This window comes from Akebia trifoliata, chromosome 3 (genome assembly GCF_017979445.1).
Source record: "Akebia trifoliata isolate Shusen 1 chromosome 3, ASM1797944v1, whole genome shotgun sequence".
NCBI lineage: Eukaryota > Viridiplantae > Streptophyta > Magnoliopsida > Ranunculales > Lardizabalaceae > Akebia > Akebia trifoliata.
In genome coordinates this window covers 42,929,854-42,950,398 of record NC_141377.1, presented here as the reverse complement: position 1 = coordinate 42,950,398, position 20,545 = coordinate 42,929,854, and the positions used below count along the sequence as shown (strand labels likewise).

The window sequence follows — 20,545 nt, the reverse complement described above, 5'->3', positions numbered from 1 at the left end:
ACTTTATTTTTAGGTTTCAACCTCTCTAAAAACCCTATTTTCTTCAGGTATGAATGTTGAAAAAAAGTATATATATTGAAGGTAAAAATGTTACCATATTCCATGATTAATTGAGGAATCATCATCTAATTTGTGGATTCATTGATTTAATCTCCGAGCCCTTAATTTGGAGAATTTTATGAAAAGTTGGGAGAATATTGTGACTATGGTCCCATCAAAGTGCAGAAGGCACCAAAACCCAACAACTACAGTTTTGCTGCTCCCAAAAGTTCCATATCTGCAAATGAATTCAAACCTGCAACTGCTGCTGATGGGATCCAACTCCATATTTTGGTTGCACACTAGTCAGTCAAGAACACCAAGTAAAAATAAAGAAAAGTCAAGATAGGAGAAAAACAATATCGTCATTTATCATTTAATAATTTATATGGAAAAATAACAAGATAAACCAAGCCAAATCTTGTACAACGTTTAGCAACAAGTGACTACAGATCCCACTCCCTCCTCATCTTCCTTCCCTCACAAAAAACACTTTTAAAAAAAAGACGAAACCTGACTCAAATCAAAGTGCAGTCACTATAAACGGTGATTAAAAAATCAAGACTCACCATACTTACTTTCCCCAATCAACACTGCTAACTAAATAACAGAGAAGTGGATCAATGTTTACCCTTCTCCCTCTAAAACTCGAAAACTTCATATCTTGGCCTGTTCCTTTGTTGCCGTTCCTTTTTTTGGGAGGGATAGATCCCACATCTTCACTTTCAAGTCACTGTTTTAGTTCCACTCGTTGTTGGTTTAGCCACATAAATTTGTTTCGTCCTTGAAGACGCAAAGTTCTTATCCGTACCCGAAGACTGGTTCCTTCCCTGAAAGCCCATCCTACGGTGGTGGGACCATTCACCTCCTGAAACCACCTTCTGAGAAACTCCTCTCTCATCCATACGTACAGTGTGATCAAGGTACTGCTGGGTCGAAGAATTCTGCTGCTGGGATGACTGAGTCTTAAAAGCAGAACTCATACTCTGGCTGTTACTAGTGGTGCCAATGTTATTGTTGTGGATACTACCCACACTCTCTCCAGAATTTGAGACACTACCTCTGGATGAGCTCTTTCTGACAATAGTCTGGGTCTTGTTGTTTCCATTTGTTGAATTATATGAAGTGAGACTCCTGGTTGAAACCTGACCTGTTGTAGAGCTCGGTGAATCCACAAGCCCTAGTTCATCAGGAAACTGGGCTGCAGTGGCATCAGTTGCCACAGAAAAGTTTGTGTTACTGTCTGGGGGTGCTGAAGAACAAGGTTCATGAAACCTGCTGCCATATGATTGGTCTACAGACAATCCATGGTTGAATTGTGAAGACCGTACGCCCTCCACTTGTTGCTGCAATGGCATTGAAAGCGGAACAGAATGGAGTGATGATGCTGGAATAGGTGACCAGCGATGTTGGACTGGTACATCAGAAGAGGACTGTAAAGCAATGGGTTCACATCAATCATCAGTTACTGTAAATAAAGTACCCAAGTAAATTGTAAAGCGGTAAAATAGCGGTGAGAAATCTACCTGGAAAGGTGACATGTCAAACATGGCCAAAGGAGAAGGCATGGGCAAGAGAGGCGACCCTGGGGCCAGATGCTGGATGGGAGCAGGCATGCCAGGGGAATTATGCTGCACAGAAACAACATTCATAGCGTTGGGTTCTCCCTCGCCAATACCCATCGCAGAAGAGGTAGGATTGTGCTTCCAGTCAGGTTGCTTTCCAGAAGGAATATATGTGGTACCCATAAAACTTAAGCCCACCTGCCCAAACTGTCCAACTGGTGCAAAATGGTTGTAGACAACCATGTGAGGAGGGCCTTGAACACCCGGGATACCTCCAGGTGGACTGATGAATGGACCTGTAAATCCTGCTGGTGGACCGTAGAAAGAGTCTACACCTGAGTGACACTGTTGCCAAGGCCCCAGAGATCCTGAACCCAATGCACTACTCTTCTGTGACTGTGAATGGGTGCCAGATGATTCGTCGTGGGGGCCAAAAGCAAAGATGGGGGCCCCTAACATGTGGTTCATCTCATAGCAAGGAAAATGGGAAGGTGGGGCACCAGGGAAATGGGGAAGCATTTGGTTGGAAGAATTTTGTGGACTTGGTAAAGGTGGCCATAAGGACAGTGATGGAGTCTCAACGGAGAGATCAGCTGGAAGGGCTACAGTAAGGGACTCATCACCCCTTGATTGGTTCCCTAATTGCCGTTCACCCACCACACCTGCAAAAAAATTCATTTCTGCTTCAATACAATAAGCCCAGGAACTGATGCAACCTGATAACTTCACAATGGGTCTTGTATCCACATCAGATACTTCAACCTGAAACTTAAACTGTGTATCCATGTTGTGTGGGTCCTATATCCTTACTATTTATGGGTAACACAGCCATGAAAAATATCTTTATAGGTGCTCAATGTCTCTTCTTTCACGTTCCATCTCAACCAAAACACCTCGTTCATAGCAAAATGGGATTGGGTGTGTAGCATTGATTTGTAGTTTGTAGTTTTTTTCTTGGAGTTCGCTTTGGTTTTTTTTTTTGTAAGTGTAATATATTGATAAAAGAGAGAAAACAAAATACAAGGAGGCCGAGATGGCCTCTAAAAAGTAACAAAACAAGGAAAAATAAAAAGCCAATGATCACATAAAGAGTTCCATCTAAACACAAAGTCGTCAAAAGTGATTCCTGCAAAATCTATGTTTTGTTTTGACCGAAGGTACAACAGGCCCAATATCTCCAGGAAACCGCCGTGAGAGCTGCTTCTCTTACTATGGAGTTTGCTTTGGTTTTGGTTCTCATTTTGCTCCTTTCTTGTTCTCTCTTGTTTAGTACTTTGCTTCATGGTCTCCTCGACCATGCTATTAATAAATATCCTTGATTTATCAAAAAATAATAATTAAAAAATCATATGTATATATTCTCTTCACCTAATTTAAGTATTAAAATTGGTTTAGAACATTATATTTACTGTATGTCTTTTATAACATACATAAAAAATGATATGTAAGCTTAATTAAGCATTTTTTTATAACTGTAAAGATTGTATTAATTAAACAATGAATTGGGATATGTTCTAGACATGGTTCTTTCCTCCTATTATCTCATTCTGCTGGCTTACCAACACAATGAGACTGAACAATATTTGAATCTTGTCTACAATAAAAGAAAAAGAGTTGTGACAAACTGACTCAAAAAAAAAAGTTACTCAAACACGTGTACGAACCATAGATTTTTCCTCGAGATGCACAAGGAAAATCTATGGTTCTGTGCACTTTCCTCGTCAGTTGAGATTTGAGTAATCTATTTTTGGAGTCAGTTTATCATTATTCAAAGAAAAAGCTTGAATGCAAAAAAATTGCAAGATTTGTTTTATTACCTCTTGAGGTCAAGCCTTCAATATCTGCACATCCAAAGCTTTTTGTATCTGAAACTGAGACAGAGGACACACCGATCCCGTTCCCAGCTAGCTCATCACTACTGATAGCAGCAACAGCAATTGCTGAAGCAGCTGCTTCAGCTTCAGCTTCTGGATCTTCTAAATGAACAAATGATTCATCAGGGTGCTTCTCTTTTTCAAAAAATAGGCTGCAATTGCTATGGGATGCAGACATTTTGTGGTCAATTGGATCGTCCGACCTACAAGAACCTGGAGCCCCGATCCCATTTAAAACTGCACGGCTGCTAGTGGGGAGAATGGTTGGAGATGTAACTGCACCTGAATCCCCAAGCGTTTTAATTAGTTCAGAAACCAGGAGACAACTGTTCCAGAGATAACAAAATTTGTGAAGCAAGTACTTTGAGTGCTCACCAAATTGAATTTTCTCCCCAGCAAGCAAGGAAGTGAGAGGACTTGAGGAGGAAGAAAAGGATTTTTCCTGTGTCAGGCCAGTGCGATCACCAATGGAAGTAACATGTGTATCAAATTGTGTAGGCTTCATAGCTTCATCAAGTTGAGTCTGGGTCAGAGCCATAACCTGTCAAAGTCAATTATATGTATCAAAAAAATTGGATCATATTTGTAAAATGTCAAAGATTAGAACAATTTGAAGTTGGAACCACCTAGATAAACAGAATGGTGTTCCTGTCATAAAAAATTTAGTTATAGCTAAGAAGAAACAACCCAAAAACATCAACAAGTCAAGCAATGCTACAAACTAAGGTTGATTCAATCTGCCCAACTTTTAGCACACAGCTAGGATGCCCTCATAATGCAGAAAACTGAAAACAGTAAGGGCCTGGAAAAAATATGAACACACTACATAACTTAACTAAATAATAATAATAATAATAACCACACTCTGAAGAAGGAAAATTCAAAATATATAAATAAACAGTAGCCCATGTAGAGTCCCCCCCCCCCCCAAACACACACCCCATAAAAAAAATTAATATCCTAAAAACCTCAGGCACCACCAAAACAGTAGCGTTAATTAAAGAGGTGAAAAGAAAAAAAAAAAGTGGGAGGAAAAGGAGGGAGGGGTATAACCTAGTTCCCCTTCAATTGGAAGGAAATTGTAACATGGTAGCTTCTCTCTTCCTTTTTCATTTCTTCTTGTTTTGCCTTGTGAGAACGAATTTGCATGTTTAGGCATCCCTTTCCCTATTCTAAAAGCTTACTTGTACTGGCAAAAAAAAAACCAATTATTTATAGAAACTTTGTAACGTTTATTTGTCCTTATATATGGTCAAACTCACTGAAAGGGGAGAGAAAAATGTGAAACCACCAAAAAGTTCATGTAAAAAATTAACAAGATATTTCATCAAAATCTCGTAAATTATAATGGTTTAACAAATATTTTGATGGGTCAATGATGCTAGTTGGCATTGATGACCATATTTTTCCTTTTATTTTTTTTATGTGTTGGAGTGAAGGCAGGATTTTGATCAGGGTTCTGTGGTATTACCACTCACAAACTTTACCAGCTTACCAAGCTTGTGCCTTCAAATTCATGCCAATATTCCTGACAAATGATGCCAACAACTCTATTAACATACACCCGTTGCATTGAAGCATATAAGAGATCCATGACGTATATTGTAATATTGTATAACACCAACAAGAAAATCAATATTGAAGGCTCCAATGAGTTTAACTGTTGTAATTTGGGATCAAGACTTTTACTAAGATATTTTTCCTGATAGGTAAGTTCTTGACTAAGATTGAATACATTTGAGTAGACAATATCAACATAAGTCATGAAAACTTGGGTAAAATGTATAGAAGGACTATTTTGGTCCTTGCTGAGTTGCAATCAAATGCCAACTTTTTAAACATTTAACCTTGACAAAATTCCAAGTTCTCAACTAGACAAATTTTTTTTTTTTGAAAAGTATAATATATTGATCAGAAAGGGCAAACAAGAAACAAAGAGGCTGAGAGAGCCTCAAGAAGAGCAACAAAGAAAAGAAAAAACATCGTCAGTAAGTACATAAGGAGTGCCATCTAAAAAAAAAAATCATCAAATGTAGTCCCCACGAATTTTATATTCTGCTTTGACCAAAGGTATAACAAACCCAAGATCTCCAAGAAACCTGCATGAAAGCTACTACTCTTATTATTGAACACTCTATTGTTTCTCTCATTCCAAACCCCCCAAGCAATACCCGAGGGAAGCATAGCCCAAAGGATCCTTTTTCTGGTGTGGAAAGCGTTACTAGTTCACTCTGCTAACAACGAGGAGAACTTACGGGTAGGAACCCAGTTAAAACGGAAAAGACAAAGGAAAGTCGACCAAATGTTATAAGAAAAAAAGCAATGGATTAATATATGACCAACAGATTCTCCATCACTCATGCAAAGGGGACAACAATTGCAAATGATCTAACCCCGCACAATCAAATTATCCAGCGTAAGAGTCCTTCCAAGGGAAGCCAACCAAACAAAGAATGATACTTTAGAAGGAACTAACCTGAACCAACTGATTGATCCCGCTAGGGAGCTCTCTACATCAAAAGTGAGCCACTTATAGAAAGACCTGACAGAGAATCTCGAATCCTTAACCCATATCCTGTTCGTTGTCGTTGAGGTGAACCGTATGCATGAGATCAAGGAGAGATGTTACCTCAATTAGCTCCCAATCTTTAAAATTTCTCCTGAAACCCAAGTCCCAAGTTGGATTAGACTCGTTACCAACAAAACACTGCCGGATAGAGCGATTCTTTTTAATTGAACAGGCGTACAAAAACGGAAATTGGATTGTCAGAGGCGATTTGCCGCACCAACTATCCTCCCAAAATCTAATTCTATCCCCAAACCCGCTTTGAATCTTATCCCTCTCTCGAAATCCTCGGTCCCTTTAAGAACCTCTTTCCTGATACTACACCCATATGGGTTTTTAGCCTCTCCACTATACCAGCCTAACCTCATCTCCCCGTACTTGGCCCTAATAACCTTCCTCCACAAACTACTCCTCTCCTCACCGAATCTCCAAAGTCATTTTCCTAACAAAGCTCTATTGGCTAATCTAAGCCCCCTTATGCCCAGCCCCCCGTTCTTCTTGGGCGTGCAAATCACTTTCCATCTGACCAAATGATACTTTCTCCTACCATTCCTATCATTCCACAAAAAATCTTTTATAAGCCTTTCCATTCTAATTTTGACAAACCTAGGAAGCGTGAACAACAATAGGAAATAAACCGGAATACTCGTTAAAGTGTTTTTGATCAAAGTTACCTTCCCTCCTTTCGACAAATAATTGGCCTTCCACCTGCTCAACCTTTTCTCCAATCTCTCAATCACACCATCCCAAATTTTGATACTATTATATGGTGCTCCCAACGGTAATCCCAAATATGACGTGGGCAAGGTATCATACCCACAGCCCGGCGTTGTGGCCATCAAATGAACATCGATCACCTCTCCTACCCCGAAAAGCTTACTCTTCTGCAGATTAATATGTAATCCTGACATAGCCTCAAAGTAGCATAATAAAACACGAAGCATCCTCACCTGATCCCTCGAATGCTCCAAGAAAACTAGTGTATCGTTCGCAAATTGTAGGTGAGAAATCAATGGTCCGTCTTTCACTCTAAACCCCAAAAGCTTGCCTAAGTCAACCGCTCTTGTAAACAGTCTACCCAAGGCTTCAGCAATAATAAGAAACAAGAACGGAGATAATGGATCCCCTTACCTCAACCCTCTCGAACCCCTAAAAAAACTTGTCGGACTCCCGTTGACAAAAATTGAATAAGACACCGTTGTGACACATTTCATTATCCAACTGATCCACCTCTCTCCAAAACCCATCCTCCCCATCATGTACTCTAAGAAGTCCCAACTCACATGGTCATAAGCCTTTTGTAAGTCAATTTTCCCTATCATTCCCCTTTTCTTATTGTTAATCCTAGAATCAAGACACTCATTAACCATTAAAACTCCGTCTAAAATATGTCTACCTCTAATGAAAGCCCCTTGCTCATCGCCAATAAGACTAGGAAGAACTTTTTTCAATCGGGTCGCTAGTACTTTGGATATAATCTTGTACACCGAGCTAACCAAACTAATTGGTTTAAAATCTTCTATCCTATCCGCCCAGGCTTTCTTAGGGATCAAAGCCACAAACGTGTTGTTAAGACTATACTCCAAACACATCTTATCTTGCAGTTCCTTAACGACCTCCATAAAATCTCTCGAGACAACCTCCCAACAATGTTTAAAAAATTCCATGTTAAAAACATCCGGTCCCAGTGTCTTATCCCTACTCATAGAAAAAAGAATCGATTTAACCTCTTCCTCCCCTATTTGTCTTCCCAACCACACTCTCTCCTCCTGATTCAAGGACTTGAACTCTAAATTATCCTGCCGCGGTCTTAAGGGTTCCTTCTCGTTATACAGATCCTTGTAAAAGCACACCACCCCATCCCTAACTTCCTCCTCTCCTACCCTCGTGACATCATTGACATTAAATTTGTCAAGCTAGTTACTTCTTCTATGGAAATTGGCAACTTTGTGGAAAAATTTAATATTATTATCCCCTTCTTTCAACCATTTGACCCTGGACTTTTGTTTCCAGCTAATCTCCTCCATAAGAGCCACTCTTTGGAACTCCAATTTTAGTTCCATTCTCTTACTTTTATCCTCTAAACTCAACTCCCTTTCCTCCTCCTTCTTGTCCCAAGTTTCGATGTCTGTCAGAATCTCCATTTTTTCTCATCAATACTCCCCATAACCTCTTTGTTCCAAAGCTTCAACTTGTCTTTCAGGAATTTGAGCTTCTTCTTAAACACAAAACCCGATTTTCCTAAAGAAGGGCACTCATTCAATTCCTAATGAGGTCTAAGAAGTTGGGTTGAACCAGCCACATGTTCTCAAATCTGAAAGGAAGAGGGTGTTGTCTAGATTGACCTGCTTCCAGAAAGATTGGGGTATGATCTGAAACTGGGTTAGGACTAGCTGATTGAATCACATTTTGAAACTTTTCCTCCCACTCATTATCGACCAAAAACTTGTCTAATCTGGATAACCTAGAATTGCTTTGGTTGTTAGACCAGGTGAAACATCCACCTAGGAGAGGGAAATCCATCAAGCTGTGTCTTCCTATAAATTCGTTGAAGTTTCTCATCCCCTTAGTAATGTTAGAACCCCTATTCTTCTCATGAGTAAATCTAGTAACATTAAAATCCCCACCCAGAACCCAAAGTTGCTTCCAGTAACCCGATACATATTCAAGTTCCTCCCAAAACTGCGGTCTCTCCCTCTTAATAGTTGGGCCATAAATCCCTTAAAACACCCACTGAAAATCTTCATCCCGTTTCCTGCATAAAATAAAAATTGAAAAAGGCCCTACTAAATTGTTTGTCACTTGAATCCGTTCTTTATTCCACATCGTAAGGATACCGCCAGCTGAACCTAGAGAAGGAAGGGTTATCCAGTCAATGTTTCTCCCCCAAATTTCCTTAATGATCTTATCATCACAACTAGTTAATTTCAATTCCTGAAACGTGACAATGAGTAGATTTTTGCTCCTGATAAAAGCTTTCACTGCTGCCCTTTTTCTCCTATCCCCTGACCCCCTAACATTCCAGGACAAAACTTTGTGAGCGACATTGGACACCTAACAAAAACCCACCACAGATAGAGACTCCTATCTCTTCTCCATCCTAACCAACTCCTTTTCCGCTCTTGTTCTGATTAAACTCCTTATCATCTCCAAGGGGGCGACCACCACAAACTCATTATTTTCTCCATCCCTATAACTTCAGATTTCCTGAGGATACTCATAGTCCACTTGCTCATCACCATCCTCAATTCCATACACTTGATTGATGCGTTTGCAATCCTCTTCTAGAATAGTTCTATCTTGCAAATCCCTTACAGCCACTCTCAAAATTAGGGAAAACTCCCTATCCTCTACCTCTGGAATTAAGCCAAAGTCTTCTGCCAAATTCAACAGCCATTCCACCGTCTCCAATTTTGTCCTGACTATCCCTGCCTCACGAGTTTCCATTGTCGGCTCACCCATGTCTCTTTTAGCCCAACTTCCATCACTGTACACCTCTGTATGATTGGCAACTTCCCTCTTTCTTGTTGTCTAAGTAGAGAGTAATACCCAGAGCTAACTGAATGTCATACTTCCTATTCTCCTTTCTACCTTCCCTGTCTCAGACAAGCTCAAAGGATTGAGGGGAATCGATATAGGCTGAAGGATACCGAGACCTGTACTTAGAGAAAACAACACGTGGACCAAACAACGGTATATCTATAGACAATTAATGAATATACTATTCTGACATCGGACTTTAGATAGAATCGAATGAAGGAACCAAACATTTTGAGGAAATGCTTTGATGAGGATGATGATGACCATTTGACATTGCATGCCATGTATCATCACAACATTTTCATCATAATCTTCTTTTTTTTTTGTAAGTAAAAAGATTTTATAAATATCAAAAGAAAGATAACAAAGGGGGACCGAGAGAGTCTCCAAGAAAGAAAGCAAAAATAGGAAAGACAAAAACAAGAGCTTGCTAGTTACATAAGCTATCCCATCTAAAAACAAAGTCCTCAAACGAAAATCCGAAGAAGTCCTTGCTTAACTTCACCCAAAAAAATAGCAACCCTAAAATCTTCATATACACCGTATGTGAATTGTTCTCCTTGCTTTGGAACACTCTGTTGTTTCTCTCTTTCCAAAGACCCCAAGCTATGGCCGAAGGAATGATAACCCAAACGTGCATTTTTCTATGAGAAAAGACGTTAAAAGCCCAGCCTTCTAACATCAAAAAGAAGTTTTTCGGGAAAATCCAACACATGAAACAAAGACATGAAAGACGACCAAATACCTCGGAGAAAGAGCAGTGAATAAGGGTGTGATCCACAGACTCTCTATCACTTACAAAGAAGACAAAAATTAGGAGTGATCCACCCACGAGAAATCATCATAATCTTTGGCACAAATCAAACGACCTTTTAATCAAAAGGTGCTTCACAGAAATAAATGGTGCTAATATGTGAGTGCGTGACCTTTTGAACTTGGCCGATTCATCAATCTTAATTGCAAGGGAAAACTACGTAACGATCCTTAACGGAAGGTTTTCTTTCTAATTAGTCCGTGACTTTTAGGCTAAATAGTCCATTTAGTAAATCCCTCTTTTATAATCAGCCCCCGACCCCACTCTAGAAATTTCTCACAATTGAAATGTAGAAACTGCCCTAACCATTTTCATCCAAAAATATTGGACTTCCGGCATCCTGGTTGAACTTTGGAGACTCCATTCCAGTGAAAATGATTTGAGAAGGAAGAAACCATTTAAAGCATTTTGAAGATGTATGTAAAAAACTAGGGTTTTACAATTGTTTTACCTCGTTTCTTGATGAAAATCGATCAAGGATGGTTCTTTTGGTTTGAAATCATCTAATCAAGTCGTTATGTCAAGTTTTAAGTGAATCTTTCAATGTATTTTAGTTGGAAAAACTCGGAAAAAAAAAAAAAAAACGAAAACAGGTGGATTTTTACAGCGTCATGTTGGACAATTTTTATTTTTGAGTTCAATATTTTTATTGTCTGAGTTTGACATTTTTTTTAAATTGTCGCACTCAAACAATAAAAATTGGTGAGCTCAACAATAGAAAGTGGTGAGCTCAACAATTTTTTTTTAAATGTCGAACTCGACTATAAAAATATTGAAGTCAAAAATAAAAATTGTTGACCTCAACGCTATAAAACCCACCCGTTTTGGTTTTTCGAACTAAAACACATGGAAAGATCAACTTAAAACTTGACATAACGACTTGTGTAGATGATTTCAAACCAAAAGAACCATACTTGATCAATTTTCATCTAAAAACAAAGCAAACCAATTGAAAAACCCTAGTTTCATTTTTGCGAAAATTAATTAAAGGACCCTCGCGGAAGGGTTTCTTTCTAAATAGTCCCTAAGTTTTGAACGTTAGCTTGAAAGGACATTTAATAAGCATTTTCTTTCTTAATAGTCCCTTGTACTGTCGAGTTCATAGTTTTTATTGTCAAACTCGACACTTTTTTATTTAGTGTCGAGTTCACATTTTTTACTGTCGAACTCACCACTATTTACTGTCAAGTTCATCACTTTTTATTTACTGTCGAACTCGACGCTTTTTTAATTATTGTAGAGTTCACCGTTTTTTAAATAAAAAGTGTGAACTCAACACTAATAAAACCCACCCATTTTCAATTTTCGAGTTTTTTTTACTAAAATACATGGAAAGATTGACTAAAACCTTGAGATAACAACTTGTTTAAATGATTTCAACCCAAAAGAACCATTATTGATCGATTTTCATTAAAAAAAAAAAAACCTTAGTTTTTTACACACATCTTCAAAATGTTTAAAAAACCCCTTGAAAATGACTTTTTCTTCTTTTTGATGGAATGGAGTCTCCGAAACTCGATTGAGATGTCAAAAATCCAATTTTTGGATGAAAGCAATGAGTTTGAACGATTAGGGCATTCAATCGTGAGAAATGTGGGAGGTGAGGTCCAGAGACCATTTAGAAAGAAAAAATTTACTAAATGTCCTGCCAAGGAATCGCTGGAAACTTGAGGACTATTTAGAAAGAAGTCTCTCTGCAAGGGTCCTTTAAGTAATTTTTCCTTTATTTTTTGTTATAAATCGTCAAAAAAAAAAAAATCTAAAAGTCCAAAATGGTAAGTATATCGTTACCATTCATCATTCACGATAAAAAATCATTAGAAATGATTGGAATCGCCATTGGAAAACCTAAGCATATGAAAATGATGAAAAAGGGGTAGTTTCAATATTTCTAAGATATTATAACCTGAGATGAGGTTGAGGGACCATTAAGAAAAGAAAGTTTTACTAAATGGATTATTTAGCTAACCCCTAAAAGTCAAGGACTAATTAAAAAGAATACCTTCCACCAGGACCATTAAGTAATTTTCCCTAATTGAAATTAAAGTCGGACTTGATCAGCCAAAATAGTGAAATATAAGGCACATCTAAGACCACCATATGTTTGAAGGCTATAGGATCCGGGCTGTATTTGTACAGTGCCTTGTATTCAGGAGAACTGACATGCAGATGGGCAAGCATGGATTCAAAGCGCTTGGAGAACAGAGCCAAAAACTACAACAGCTCAATGAATAAATACTACTGCAACTGTCAAAATCAATCAATGAAACTAACGAGTGTTGGGTGTAGTGGCTAGGGCCTCTCTCCAAAAAGGGAGAGGTCTTGAGTTCAAGCCCCCTCACCCGCCACCCACAGGGATTTATCCCGGCTTACCTGGCATGTGTGGTTTGTGGGGTATTGCATGTAATAGTCACCAAAGTCTCCGACTTATTGAAAAAATCGTGATTAAATCAGGACTTTTTCCATCCCTGATTTTATCATGACTTTTTAAATAATATGTGACTTTTACGAACTTCACGATTAAGTCACGAATAATGCGAAAATAATGTGGATGCAAATGAGAATGACATTGATTTGATGTTTTCGATCTTTTAAGGAATCTTAATTTGGATTCATAATTGTCATATTTTTTTATCTTTTGAATAGTATAAACCTTGAATATGTGGTGAATCTGTAGTTACTTGTTGTGGATGCATAAATGATATCAATATGGGAATCAGTAATTTATCATTCTAGTTTAATATGAAACTTAATGATATAATATAGGAATACCCACTAGTAGGAACAATTACATAGCCCCAACCTAGCTAGATTTGTTCCCAACTTTTTTCTGATGTTTCCCAATTTTATCGAAATTTTCCATTGCCAACTTATTCCTGAACCCCGACTTGGTGACTATGATGTACCCGGGGGATTTGGGCGAGATATGGTGCTCTAAGAGGCCAGTTGCCTCGCCACTATTAATCGAGCCTACAGGTCCAGACACCCCCTTCATCCAAAAAACAAAACCAAAAACAAAGGACCCAACGAAAATAACATGACAGAAATGAAGGAAAAATGAAAACTGATTGTAACTAGTATATTAAGATATGTCAACTTCAATAACTATTCATGTTAAAGAATTAAGACTACTAAGATATGCTTCAGACTTTAAAACTAGATGCTCACTAAGAAAGACACCCTTTTGTTAGTCCACATGTCCGATTCCGCATTGTGCACCAGCCAAGGATTAAAAGCAAGTACACAAAAATTAACAGATGACATAACAGCAAATTCGTTCATAATATAGTAAAATATAAATTGAATGATAACATCTATCTAAGTAACAAACTGATGTTTATCTGTTCCCCCTCTCAGCTACAAGCTGAAAGGAAGCATACATTGAAGCCCTTTCCTATTACAAAGGAAGACCACAAAAAACTGATGTTTGTTGATTTTATTACAGAACACAATTGTGCTAGGACCCCAAGTCAAACAAAAATAAATATCAAGCAGATACAAATTGTATGAAAAGAAAGAACATACGCACACTTCTAGATAATACAAAGTGTAGCACTGTTTAGATATAAAACCTCAGCTAGTCCCCTTGCTAAACTAGTAAAAGATGATATTTTATAAGCTTTTGTTGATCCATGATGCATCAGAAATATATCCAAGTACTGATCTCAGAAAGTTACATCACAAATATATGTACCATATAAGTATCAAAGAAGAATCTGGGTCCCTACAACCAACACACATGAAGTCTATGCAAAATATCATATTGAACATATAAATATACACCAAGTGGACAAGACAAACCAACCAATCAATAAACATAAACCTTTAAAATAGCATCAAACTACTAGATGTTCCAAGAAACCCAAGGCATACATAGAAGATATTCAAAATTTATACAAATAAACTTTATCCAACGGTCAGTTTAGAAAGGGAATCATGTTGAAAATACTGGCACAACTACCACAAAACAATAATAATAATAATAAATCTTGGTATACCTGTTGATTGATGTGCGCATTACTCCAAGAACCCAAAGATGTTGGAACATTATCAAAAACAACATTCTTGTTCTCAAATGATAAGCCAGGCCCAATGCTTGTTCCAATACCAGATACAGCAGGAATGAGGCCTCCCTGGTGCGAACTGTAGAAGAATACAGGAGAGAACAGTAAGCCTTTAACACATCTATTGTATCTACTAAATACAACTCTTTCATGTTGTTTGTCACATACTTAATAGTGTGGGATCTTTTATCCGCCTGCGTATCAGCAATAATAGTTGGGGTGCCGATTGGGGGCAAGGCTTGTGATACTACATTAGTAGTGAATCCAGATGATATTTCAACATTCACTAAGCCCCTTGCATCAGTAACAACAGACTCGCAACGAACACTGTTTGCTCCTTCTCCACCCAACGGTGTATCTATTTTATTTGAATTAGTCGTAACCACAATTTTCTGTGAAGGAGACGGTTTCCGGGGTGCCTGGCATGGACAGACCAAATAGAGAAATACATCAATATATTCCTCAGTACATTGAAAATAGTGACAAGTAAAGGATGATGAAAGAATAAAAAAGAAAAATAATTGAAAAGGAAACAAAACCTTTATGACCCTAGCCTTAGCCTTGTTTTCCTTTTCCTTCTGTTCTCGGCGATCATTCAACATCTGTCTCTTAGACCTCACTTCAATGAAGTCATCCTCATCACTTGGGGCTTCTATACCAGGTTGCTTGAAAACACGTACAACACCGCTTTCCAAAGGAGCATCTATATCCTCCCCGGAACTTCTATGACTTCTGGACGAGATGTTGAGTGAAGCTGTCGATGGTTTGTTAAGAATGGCATCCTTCGTACCTCCATTTCTTGAAGAAGTTCCTGATACCCTTGCATTCAAGCTCGAGTTCTCATCCAAGCCAGAGTTGTTGGATGATATTAACCCTTCCGCATGCTTCTTATCCACATTCTGACGCACTCTATACTCAGTTCTCCGAATGTTTCTTCGACCCTTCCTCTGAAATCCACTATGATCTGTTTGAGGAGCATCAGAAACTGGAGCATACAATTTTGACCCTGAATCCCTGACATTATAAGAAAATCTCTTTCCTCTGCTTCCAGACATTGAGCCTGGAGCTTTTGAAATGTACTGAGATGTGGTGGGTTCGCCTTGCAGCCGGTGTTGCGATTCTCTAGCTACAGGTTTGCCACTTTTCGTTACAGATATGTCACTATGTCCCTGATCTTCATCTGGGGAAATAGACTCAGACCTAAGCTTGTTTTCACCATGAGCAGGATCCAAGAGCTTTGGCACACCGGGATCGTTATACACCGGAACAGATGACACCTCAGCTTTCACCACATGGTTCACAGATTGCTGGCCTGGAACATTGGGTTGAACAAAAGACATCGATTGAGGAGTTACGGGCAACATTCCTGAGATATGGGAGATGTATACCTGAGCTGACCAAACTGGAAGAAAGGAGGTTGTGAGGAGTGTATTTGAGTAAGAGGTGGGCCAACATGGGAATGTACATGGAGAGGCATCTGTATAGAACCGATCTGTATGGCTGGTACTGGAGATGGTATCAGTGAAGGACCAGAAAAGAGACCAAACTGAAGCTTAACAGGTATCTCGGACTGATTTGGAACAGCAGAAACTGTTGATACGATAGGCTGGACTAAAGGAGAGGATAAGCCCGTGTCCACAGAAGATGTGACTGGCAGCTTAGCTGGAAGAATGGAACTACTGGATGCTTCCAGGCTGTCAATATGCAAAACATTTGAAGGTTGGAGAACCAAATCTTGGAGTGCTTTCTGAGTTTCCTGGATTATTTTAGAAGAACTCTCCATGCTAACTTCAGGAGATTTTGTCTCATGTGGAAGGCTTTGCTCATTGACAACCAACCCATCTAAAGATCCCGGTCCTTCTGAAACATGAACAGAAGCCTGTTGTGTCTCACATGCCTTTTCGCCATTCCTTGATGACGTTTCTAACTCATCACCACTCGGTATTCTGACCTGAACACCATCATCAAAGCCTAATACTTTCTCTTCGAAACACAGGTCTTCAAAGTCATGGCTCAGGTCAATATTCTCATCATCTCCCTCGTGAACTTCATCTTCTTCATGATAACCATCTTCCTCTTCATCATATTCTTCTTGTTCCTGCAAAGTGCCATTGCCCTCGACAGCCCATTCTTCGTCTTCAACAGGATTTATGTTCCCAACCTCAGTGGCTGACAAAACATTTTCATCGTCAGATGAATGAATTTCTTCACCTTTTGAAGCAGTTGGCAACGCTGGGGAATCCCCTGAGTCATACAAGTCATAATGCGGAGTAGGCGAGTTGGGTGGGCTTGAAACCGAGAGTGACGATTGTGAATCGCACCTTGGCGTTGTAGCCCTCTCTCCCTTCTGTTCCTGAGGAATGGTATTCTCTTGCTGGGCCTCCATTATTCCAGGTTGTTTGTACTTCTCCTGAGAAACCCTGTTATACCCTGTCTGCACAGTTGGTTCACTTTTCCTCGGTACATGGTACCTCATATCACTACCTACCAAAGCTGAAGAACCAAGGTTATCAGCCTCGGCTCTGAAGGTGTTTCGATGCATAGAAGCCACTGATGGAGGCGGTAGAACACGAGGCTGTCTCATAGAGTGCCTTGACCTCCCAAAGGAAGAGAACCTATCACCTTCGGAATTTTTATATAGTCTTTCTGGATAAGTAGCATGAAGACTACCATGAGAACGACCCTGTCCCCATCCCGTACCATCAAACTTGTCAACCGAATTATCATAAAATTCAGGATCAATCTCTGAGGTCCTGCCATAATGATCTCCATCTCCAGCCGGGTTCCACCCATGCCCTCTCAGATGAGTAAAATCATCTACCATATGGGACTCCGGAATCCCTCCTTTAGAAGATGTACTAGCATGCATGACACCATGACCTCCATAAAAATCCTTTCTAGGAAATGCTCTCCCCGCACCAAATGCATCATGCCTTAAACTGCGGTAACCATTTTCCTGATCCTGTAAAAGGAAGGCTGAACCTGAACCACTCCCATTCTCAAACACATCCCTTCTCCATGGGTTTGCAGGTTTACCATCTCTATATGAGTGGGGTCTAGAACCCATCTCAAAAGATCTATTCATACTGGTAGAATCAGAAGGTGTGTAACTAGTGATCCTCTCCACCATTCTCTCCCCATCTTCCCAATCTCCCAATTCTGCTACCCTATGAACCTCTTTTTCTTTAACAATTGTTGATTTTCTTTCATCCCCAATAGCAGAAGGAAACTTGTCATCCTTCATTGCTCCAGTCTGTCTCCTTGCCATCCTTGCCTCCAAGTCTAAAAGCTTTTGTCTAGCGGCTTCTTTCCTCCTCTCTTCCTCCAAAAAAATCCTCCTTTTTTCCTCTTCTCTTGCTATTTTCTGCTCTTCAGCCCTTCGCATGGCCTCTAAGCGATCCTGTTCTGCTCTCCAAGCAGCCTCTCTAGCTTCTTCTTCAATTCTTCTCCGTCGATCTTCCTCTTCCCTCACCAACCTTTCTCTCTCCTCTTCTTCTTTCCGAGCAAGCTCTAAGGCTCTTGTTTGTTCTTCCATAACCCGTTGCCGCTCCTGCTCTTGCATCTTTTGAACCCTCTCGAGTTCAGCCTCAAAAGATTCCCTAATAGGATCATGGAAATCAGCCTGTTTTAATATATCCTTCTTCTTCTTAAACACCCCAACAAGACCCCCAGTAAAAGGATCATTTCCATCAATATTAGGATCAGTGGAAAAATCTTTCAGAAAAGGATCATCTACATATGGTTTTCCACCATTGTTGAACGGACGTTTTTCTCTACCAAAATTAGATACTGGGTCATTAACAGGAACCCTTTTACTCCCCCAAGAAAAAGATGTTTTTGGTGTTAAGCTATTCTGGAAGAAATCACCTCTGTAACGATTGGAGGGATCACCACCATATGAATCCCGTATATTTTGTTCAGCCCCTCTGCCACTAATAAGGTTTCCATTCTGCCTATCTCCTTGGCTATAGCTTGAATCCCTCCCTCCATACCTAAAACTCTGAGTTCCTAAGACTGGGTTACCAAAACCATCCCGAACATCACCTCCAAAAGGTAATTGACCGTACTTACTCCCATTATTTGTTTCTCTATTCTGATTGAAAGACCGTGCACCAGCACCAATTATGTCAGCTCTTGTTTCCTGGGCACCAAATCGAGGTTTTGTAAGTGGGGAAGCTCTCCAAGAGTTTCTATCTTGACCTTCTCTACTAGGAGTTCTTACATCTCTGCCATAAGAACCCTCCCTGAGAACATCCCTCGAAGGAAACTTCCCAGATTCATCATCATGCAAACCTCGCGTATCATGAACCGACGTGTGTGCCAACACACCACCCCTGGGACTATCAAATTCTCTATTCCGAATTCTCGAAAAACCATGATTTCTGTCGAGACTGAGTCCTGTATCACGCTCATCATCGGCCCAATCAGATGTGTGGTTCAGCCGAACAAGAGGAAGCGGACCCGGAAAGTAATCATTCTGTTTTCGTGATTGCGCCACCATGTCAGAACCACTTGACCGATGACTCACAGCTCCATCAGTAATAAGGGGTGTCTGTTGTTGCATCTGTGGACGCATGTGAAGGAGCGGCCTTGAATGGGAACTGCCCGACTGCTCACGTGATGCTTCCTCGATCACTCTCTGCTTCTGCTTTTGATTCTGACTAGGCCCTGATGGCGCAGGTAAGGTAGCTTGCAAGGAAGGGAAATCTTCGCCTCTTAAAACCACAGTTTTCTCCACTCGTGGAGAAACAAGGGCTGACACAGCTGGTGGTTGCCGAGCAGAGGGAGGCATATAAACACTGCTGCCTCTTGTTCCACTATCCGCCAAATAAGACGGTGAATCCACTCTGTCAATCTTCTGCCCTCCACCACCTGATAAGTGACGAACATCAACACTATCTTTTTCTTGCAGTACAGAAGGTCCAGGCTTCGTCCAGCCCATACCCGAAGAAGTAGGTCTAGATCCAGAACCAGAACTTCCAGCCCCAGCCGAACCGCTCCCAGACAAAGAAGAATCGAATCGCTCATGTTCCTTCCTCAATGATGGCAAATTCAAGGGGGGTGGCACCGAAAGCTTTGGTCCACTCTTCTGCACACCCATAACCGAATTTCGTCGCGGAAGAACAACCATGCCACCATTGCCTCCGACATGATTGCTTGGCCGAACTCGGCTTGTTGCGGCATTTGCTGAAGAACGAGAAGGTTGCCCGTATGACTTATTCAGATTAACGGAAACGAATTTGCTTCCGATCCCGGGATTGGCCATCGCAGAACCAGACTGAAATTGTTGTCCCGATCAACGGATGATGTGCTCTGCCAAAGCATAAAATCCTAACCCTAGATTTCTTCCTAACCAGGAAAAATGTGTAAAAATCCCCTAATTGATTTCCGTAATACAGTGATCAAAATCAAACCCAAGAGATCCCCTCACAAAGTCCAAACCTTGATCAAAGATTCCCTGAAAATCGATCACAAAAATGAAGGGAACTATTAGGGTTTTTTGGTTTTTTTTTCCTGTTCTTGATTAAGAGTGATAAGAGAGCGGAAGATATGTCGGGTAATATAAACAAGTATAAAATATATCTGTGAGAAGTGTAAATTAAGGATCTTACCTCCGGCAGCGTACGTTAGATCACGGCGGGAGCTTATTCCGCACCGTGTTGATGCAAAAACCCAGAAGCCCTAGCGAGTGGAGAAGAAAGAAGAGCTTCTCCACAGAGAGAGAGAGAGAGCGTATAGTTTTGGGTTTTTGATGCGGTGGTTTTATTATGAGAATTTCTATTGGCACGCCGATTTTTATTAATCACACTAGTTACTGTAGGGAACCTATAATTGAGATCGCAATTTATTAGTAAGGGTTGAACAATAGAACTATTTGCACACAAACGCTATTTTCTAATAAATAGTAAAATTACTCGTCACACCCATTTGAAAAAAAAACATTAATTTTTTATTCAATAGAAAAACTTTGTATGATATGAAATTACTGAAAATTTACATAACGATTCAATAGAATCCTACCGAATCCACTTGAAAGGACTTGGTAGGTACCTACCAACAGGAACGCTTTGAGAATTTATTGA

General features: G+C 39.8%; 1 protein-coding gene across 1 annotated transcript; it reads right to left on the bottom strand.

Moving 5' to 3' along the window:
* Window positions 1-387: 387 nt before the first annotated feature.
* On the bottom strand, window positions 388-20,232 carry LOC147407136 (uncharacterized). Its single transcript, XM_086435542.1, is given in 11 exon segments — window positions 388-1,472; window positions 1,566-2,266; window positions 3,422-3,630; window positions 3,692-3,729; window positions 3,732-3,760; window positions 3,854-4,019; window positions 14,397-14,541; window positions 14,631-14,881; window positions 15,002-15,823; window positions 15,826-19,920; window positions 20,075-20,232. Coding segments are annotated over 10 exon segments (6,972 nt in total). The 5' UTR covers window positions 19,729-19,920; window positions 20,075-20,232; the 3' UTR covers window positions 388-764.
* Window positions 20,233-20,545: the final 313 nt, after the last annotated feature.